The 7957-nt window shown below is 33.8% G+C and overlaps 1 protein-coding gene across 1 annotated transcript in view; it reads left to right on the top strand.

Annotated features, from left to right (window-relative positions):
• Positions 1-508: 508 nt before the first annotated feature.
• The window catches only part of LOC138701216 (PHD finger protein 12), a 44724-nt gene continuing 37275 nt past the window's right edge, over positions 509-7957 (top strand). Inside the window, exons 1-2 of the mRNA XM_069827885.1 lie at positions 509-874; positions 1034-1227. Coding sequence (XP_069683986.1) covers positions 827-874; positions 1034-1227 — 242 coding nt within the window. The 5' untranslated portion in view covers positions 509-826. The remainder of the gene's footprint in view (positions 875-1033; positions 1228-7957) is intronic.

Raw genomic sequence — 7957 nt, 5'->3', positions numbered from 1 at the left:
TGCTTCGAGTATATGAAATCTTCATTGTTAAACGCTTCATTCTCTGATTCTCGAGATAATTTCATACGTTTCTTTCATGACGTTTGATAGATCATAACAAAAAAATTACAATAGAAAATTGTGAATACAGTATGCATCGTTTTATGGTAACTTATTAGCACATTAAACCCCTGATTACCTGTGAGGAAACCATTAAACGCGAATTTGACAAAGTGACTCGTAAATACAAAGAATGCATTTCAACTTGGAATGAATATGTTTATTTTAATGCGAAGGGTAATAAAAGCGATGTAGCTATAAATTTTACATAGATGAAGCAATTTTTACACAACGTAATTTGACATGTATAGTCACATTCAGCCCACCGTAATACGATTATTTAATTCTACTAGACAATCCTTGATATCAATTCATTCCGAGTACCGTAGCACTAAATATTGGTTGGTTGTGATTGGTTAATAATGTTTGCTATTTGTGCGCATGCGTATTGGTGCTTTAGCCATTTGCGCCAACAAGAGATGTAGGAATTTGTTGTGATTACTTTAAAATTTTTTCATTTAGCTATGGATAATGTTTTTAAAAATACAGTAAATATTATAATACATGTGACGTGTTAGAATGTATACAAATAGAAAGGAACTGAGACTGTTGTTTTACAGTTTAATATGAGCGTGTGACAGATGTGTAAATATTTCAGAAGATTCAGGACGTGTAGTCTACCCAGCGAAGGGCAGAAGACACCATTTTATGGTCTTTCAGCGGACATAAGGCGTGTAAATCTTTGTGAACAAAAGGAGTGACATCCAAGAATAAGTTTTAGTCCACAATGACGACCGTAGAATATGATTTGGATACTTCTGGAGGTCTAATGCCCGTGAGTAGCAAATCGTCAATGGAGCCATCTTTGTAGTAAAATGGCGGTTGTGTTTTTCCAAATGTTTACAAAATTATGATTAAAACTTCTATTTCGTTTTATGTCACCAACGTTGACACCTACTGACATGAGAGATTTATATTTAAACATTTGTTACAGCAAATACAAGCTCTTATTGCCCCTCCTATAAGCGACGAAGCTGCAAAAGCCAAGAAAAAGGAAGGGAAGGAACTGCATCCATATTATAAACGTCCAGGGAAAGGTCATAATCACGACAGTTGTGATTCTTGTGGCGAAGGAGGAGACCTTTTGTGTTGTGATAAATGCCCAGCTTCTTTTCACCTTCAGTGTCAGTAAGTTTATACCAAAAATAATAAGAGATAAAGTAACATTGTTGTCACAAAGAATTGTGACACACTTCTCTTTTTCATTTTATTTTTTTACTCCGAAGTACTTGCAAAAGACTTGGGAGAATCTTTGTCCCGTTCCCTGCAGTACAGGATAAGACATGTCCATTTTCAAATTTCGTAATATACTTCAATATTGTATGTCTGTGTTTGATAAGAATCATAAATTAATCGTCACGCTTCTTTAAGTTAATTGTGAAGAATATAAATCCCAAAGGGATAAAGTGTTAGTGCATTGTTCCTATGACGTTAGGATTTGAATTGTGAAGTTATCATGCCTGTTTTGAACGGAAGCATTATTCAGAGATATTTAAGAGTGTTCGGTAGGATTATGAAGTCTGACATGATAATTCCTTCAGTCTTATATTAAAGTTATTATTTATTATTTAGATAATCAGCAAGGGACCGCCGGTCTTTTACAAGGTATGTGACAGGGTTAATGGATTAGTTAAGGGGATAATCTAAGTGACGTGAGACTGAGGAATATGTGAAAATATTTCAATGATTTAAGATCCTCGACCTCACCTCACCTCACTTCACTTCACTTAGATTATCCCCGGAACTAATCCACTAACCTTGACACACACCTTTTAAAAGACCGGCGGTCCCTTGCTAATTACCATTATTTATATAGATACAGTGTTATGAAGTGGAAGGCTAGTTTGTAGCCCTAATATTCAAGTCTGCACCCTAGTGAAAATGAATTGAAAGTAAAATGTGATAGGTAGTCACATGAAGCTTCCTTTTTTCGTAATACTGCTTTCAGTTATTATACCGTTTTAACATTGTTAACTTAACAATATAAGGCTTGAGTTGTTTGATAGTTACTTTGAAGACTTAACTTAAGAGAAAGGAAAATGTATGATTTGTAGAGAGAAATCAAAATTATTCTTCAGTGCGTCGTCGTTGTAATTGGCCAATATTGCCTCTTCTTTTATCTTAGGTCATAAAGTTGATTCACAGTTGAAGGAAGAAAGACAGTGAAATAAGTAATCCGAAACATTTCAAATGGATGTATTGATTTATTCTTTTTGTAGCACTAGGCCTATAATCAGCTGAATGCTGAATATTTAAATACTCAGTAATATTTTGTGTTGTTATTGTTGCTAGTGCAACAAAATATTATTATCATGGAGAGGATCTGATCTGAATTGACATGAATCTTCTCTTAAAATGGCTTCAGACATTTTAAACAGGATAATCAGTAGTTGCGTAGGCTATTTATTGCGACGTGGGTTCATTATTACACTCTTCATTTAATACTGAATTTCATTTGAACTGTTTCTTCTTTGTTCATATTAAGTGTACTCCATTTTCAGTTTTTTCTTTTTAGGAAACTTAGTGATATTGTGATTTTGACACAATACATAACTTTATATACGGTAATCCAATAATCTGCTCATGCCATTTTTCCATGTGATAAATCAAATAACAGGCTTGAAGGTTTTTATGTAGCCTATTGGTCTTATGTCATTGCATATTTTTACCGTACTGATATCTAGATATTATGTTTCAGAATACATATAGCCTAATTTATTTATTTTTTGCCTTTTTGGGAAGGAACTTGGTTTTGATCTTATACTACAAATAGTTTTTTTATGAATGATTGGCATTGGTAGTTCATAATGTAGTAGACTGTAAAGTAAAGTTTATTTAAAATTTTTGCAAGGGACAGATTGTTTTATGTAAAAGTTCTCTTTCATAATGGATTACGAATAGGCCTATTTTCAGCAAGTCTAATTGCTACTAGAGTCTAGAGGAAATATTAAATACCTATGATGATTTTTACAATACGAGTGTTAGTTAAAACCAAGTGAATCATAGAACTGAATAATGTTGAGAGAAACCTATATACCGGTATGGAGTTAATCTTCTCAGAAGAATATGGGACAAAATTTTGTATGATGTGAACAAAAGTTATATTCCTCGAAAGTTAGTACAGTTAGTCCTGTCCCCCTTCTTAAAAATATGTACAGTTATGGACTCCTTCCATTGTTCTGGTACAAGTTCCTTTTCCCCAAATAGCAAGTACAAGTTTATAAATTTCGCTAGATAATGCGCTTCCACCCTCTTGTATTAATTCTGCTGGAATTTGATCAATACCTGGAGACTTGTACTTTTTTAGATTTTCTATCGCAGTTTCGACTTCAGAAACTGGGTTCGGGTATAAATGGCTCAGCAGTTTGCATTTGAATTTCGTCCCGATCATTTCTATTGGCCTATGTACATTTAGTAGTTGCCTAAAATAGTTTTTCCATCAGTTTAAGATTGAATTAGAGTCTGCAGCAAGTCACCATTCTCATCCTTGATCACGTTTACCCTTGCCTGTTATCCGTTCTTAAATATCTATAAATCTCGAATGTTTTTATTCTTACTAGGCTATTTGTTTCTACCTCATTCAGTTTTTCCTTCAAGTAACCTCTCTTTTTATTCATAAGTGTACGACTTGCTTCCCGTCTTTCATTGAAATAATAATTATATTTTTTCTTCTCAACTGGATCCTGTAAGAATTTCAATTTTGCCTGTTTCCTCCTTTCTACTACCATGCAACAATCTTCATCAGCTGCAGTTTTGATACTATCACTGATATTCTCACACACGCTATTAACATCTAACTCTTTTCTCAACTTCGTCGGAACTTCCTGAAGTGGCAAACCTATTCGAAATTTCGACCTGATAATGTTGCTTAGTTTCCTCGTCCTTTAATTTTCAGAATATTGAATTTACTAATATTAACTTGTTGCTCTACTCACTTGGCTACTGATAGTCTTTCTCTTAATTCTCCAATTACCAAATAATGGTCAGAATTACAGTCTGCACCCCTGAAAGTTCGAATGTCTACTATACTATTATGTCTCCATTTATCTATCAAGATGTGATCTATTTGGTTGTGTGTCAATCCATCTGGAGAAGTCCAAGTATATTTTTGTATATCCTTATGGGGGAATGTTGTACTTTTGACAATTAAATTTTTCGATGTGGCAAAGTTGACTAATCTAACTCCATTGTCACTACTAGTTACGTTTAGGCTCTCTTTTCCAATAGTTGGTCTAAAAATATCCTCCCATTCTACTTTAGCGTTGAAATCCCCCAATAAAATTTTCATGTGATGTCTAGATAATGATCAAAAGTATGTTCCAATTCCTCATAGAAGCTATCCTTTGTGTGGTCGTCTTACTTGTCACAAAAAATGTAAAGTTAATCATTTGAAAGATCAAAATATGTCAATCTTTCAGGTTGTCCCCTTCCCTTCCCTTCCCTTCCCTTCCCTTCCCTTCCCTTCCCTTCCCTTCCCTTCCCTTCCCTTCCCTTCCCTTCCCTTCCCTTCCCTTCCCTTCCCTTCCCTTCCCTTCCCTTCCCTTCCCTTCCCTCTTTATTTTCCAAATAATGTTGAAGCATTTAACAGTTATACTGTAAATTTAATGACTTTCCTTACTGTAAATCCTTCCCTTCCCTTCCCTTCCCTCTTCATTTTCCAAATAATGTTGAAGCATTTAACAGTTATACTGTAAATTTAATGACTTTCCTTACTGTAAATAGAGATATCTCGTTTTCGCAAATCATAGCTTTGCGAAATACAGTTTTTTAGCTGAAAAAAAAATTGTTTCAAGCCTTTCAAGGTCAAAATATCGCAGTTTGAACTTGCAAAATTATGTGAAATTTTGTGTATACGCGAATTTGTTGTTTTTAGCACGAATTTATTAGAAATTAGGGTCTTTTAAGGGACATTTTTATTCTATTTTTTTAAACTAAAGTTTAATTTACCGAATTCTGAAGATATATTTATTGGAAGTCATATAAATATATATGTGAATTAATACTACAATCTTCGGTGAAGCTAAGTTCCCTGACTACTGTACTGTAGTGTTTGGAGTTAGCTGGATTTAGTTTTAATTAGGTAATAGAATTTTCTTGAAAATTTTATATTTGTATACAAAATTTTGAATGTAATATTCAGAACTTATTTGAATACGGAATTTTGAATCTAATATTCAAACTGTATTTTGAGTGGCATTATTTTTTAAATGTAAAATAGAAATAGCCTGAATGTTCAATGATGCTTATTAGTTTATATTATTCATACTTTCAGGTAAACGCCAGTAGAAAACTGTAAGTATTGTTGAAATATACAAAGATCCTTAAGATTCCCTTGATGATACAGGCCTCTAGTCTTTGTAGGAATATTCAGTAATGTATTTTGCACGACGAGAGTTAAATAGTCGTATTTTTGTAGGTGCAAAATAATATCGAGCTTATGTTTTTTTTTTTTTTTTTTTTTTTTGTGCGAAATAACACCGAAATTAACCAAGTTTTTATGCCGAAATTTAAGATTTTTATTCTCCGTAAAATACTGTAGAATCTCAAGCTGTAAATTCAAATGGAATTTGTGATTAGTGTAGATGGTGATGAAAAAGATTTTATCTTTGGATTCCCACCTTCATTCCATCCTGATACTGTTTCTACATCCAATTATTGTGCTTTATTAAATGAAATAAGTGAACTATGTACCCATAATACGGCAGCTATGATGTATCCTTGTATACGCAGATGTGGTACAGATATTTTTGGGCCTGGACTTAGTGATATCATATTTAACGAATTGGAACACAATGTTGAAACATTAGGAATAAATAAAATGTACAAAAAACGTGTATAGAAATTAATATAGTATTTGAAATAATATTTAAAAAGAGAACTTATTTCTTTGTTATTTAATGTTCATTACTTGTTTACGATATTTATTTTACTGTCACAGTAAAATATTTGTAGAAGAGAGATATTATTTTGCTATGTGGAAAGCAGAACAGTACATAACATTCTATTGATTTCAGAAATTTATGAATTTGTGAACTTTGAATAATATTGAACTGGTGTATGAACTAATGTTCCATAGATCGAAACTACTGTTTACAGAAGAAGAAAATTTTGAAGCATAATTTACAACATTAACTTAGAGAGGACCTTAAATTTAATTAGCTCATAAAACAAGACAATAGTTGGCAGATTTAGTTGTAAATGTAATTGGCGTTTGCTGACACAATGTTAGAAAAATCTCATATTGAGCTGCAGATTTACAAGTCAGTTGTGTTAGGAAAGGGAAGGTTTAATTATGCGTTGAATATATATTTCAGCATTTTATAATAGGACTAAGTATTATTGTTAATTTAAAATTTGATAAAATTATTATGAAGTTTGTACTTCAAAAGGTAAATATACTTTGGACATGCCATGTTAAGAAAAATGAAGAGTTAGTCTTTGCAGTGATATTTCTTAATGTATATGCCTCATAAGTCATAATCAAGTTATTTAAATTGGTTGAAGGAATAATTTGTACTGAGTTACAGTATTTTTCTTCTTTCATTCTTTGAATTACAAATAAGTTATAAATAGAATAATTTCGAGGGAAAAATTATTTCGTGGCCGAGCATCGAACCTGGGACCTTTGGTTAAACGTACCTGATAGAGATCCTGGGTAGCTCAGTTGGAAGAGTTTTGGTACGTTTAACCAAAGGTCTCGGGTTCGATGCCTGGCCCCGGAACAGTTTTTCCCTCGAAATTATTCAAATCAACTTTACACAGGGAGTTATACCTGAAAGCTTGATTTGTATAATATATGTCACTGTTCATTAACAGAAAACGACACAGAGTTAGTGTGCACTGTGTTGGTTACTTGACGGTTGTCAGCCCACTTTGAGGTCTGTGGATATAGAGGGAAAAATTGGATCGGTGTCTGGTAGAGTTTCCTGGTAGCTCAGTTGGTAGAGTGTTGGTACGTTTAATCAAAGGTCCCAGGTTCGATGCCCGGCCTCAGAACAATTTTTCCCTCGAAATTATTCAAATCAACTTTACACAGAGAGTTATACCTGAGAGCTTGATTTGCATAATACATGTTACTGTTTGTTAACAGAAAAACCACACAGAGTTAGTGTGCATTCAATGTTGGTTGCTTGGCGGTTGTCAGCCCACTTTGAGGTCTGTGGATATAGAAGGAAAAATTGGATCAGTGTCTGGTAAAGTTCCCGGGTAGCTCAGTTGGTACAGCATTGGTATGTTTAACCAAAGGTCCCGGGTTCGATGCCTGGCCCCGGAACAATTTTTCCCTCGAAATTATTCAAATCAACTTTACAGGGAGTTATACTTGAAAGCTTGATTTGCAAGTTATAAATATTTTTTAATGCAGAAGATACATTCAGTTTGTAATGTATCACATTAATATTTAGAACAGGGACGTGGAACATGTACTCTGAATACCGTCTCCTCTTTTTCTCCTTCAACCCAGTCCATTGTCAGTGCAGAGTGCGTGGTCTTGACCCCCCCCCCCCCCTCTGCTGTGATCACTGGTGTTGACTCATTACTCCCTACAAACCTTGTGTTTACTTATTGAGTAAATAAAAAAGATGGCTTTAAACCGAAAGTTTAATTTCTACAATGAATGGGAAGAAAATTATTTTTTTCTCCCTTCAAGATGGAAAAGCGGAATGTTTACTTGGGATCAAACATAAGAAACTTCCGTCTTATTCAATGCTAAGTACATGCCACTGAAATGTTGGCATTGAGTCAGTGTTCCGTGCCTCTACTTCATAAACAAACAGTGCTAAACCTTGAAAGGGGTTGAAATGGATTTTTTTACTCATGATGCTCAGTTCCCCATCGTTGATTTAGAACTGAACTTAAT

Source organism: Periplaneta americana, chromosome 6, assembly GCF_040183065.1.
Source record: "Periplaneta americana isolate PAMFEO1 chromosome 6, P.americana_PAMFEO1_priV1, whole genome shotgun sequence".
Taxonomy (NCBI): Eukaryota; Metazoa; Arthropoda; class Insecta; order Blattodea; family Blattidae; genus Periplaneta; species Periplaneta americana.
The sequence above is the reverse complement of the archived record's forward strand: the minus strand, read 5'-3'. Positions and strand labels throughout refer to the sequence as shown.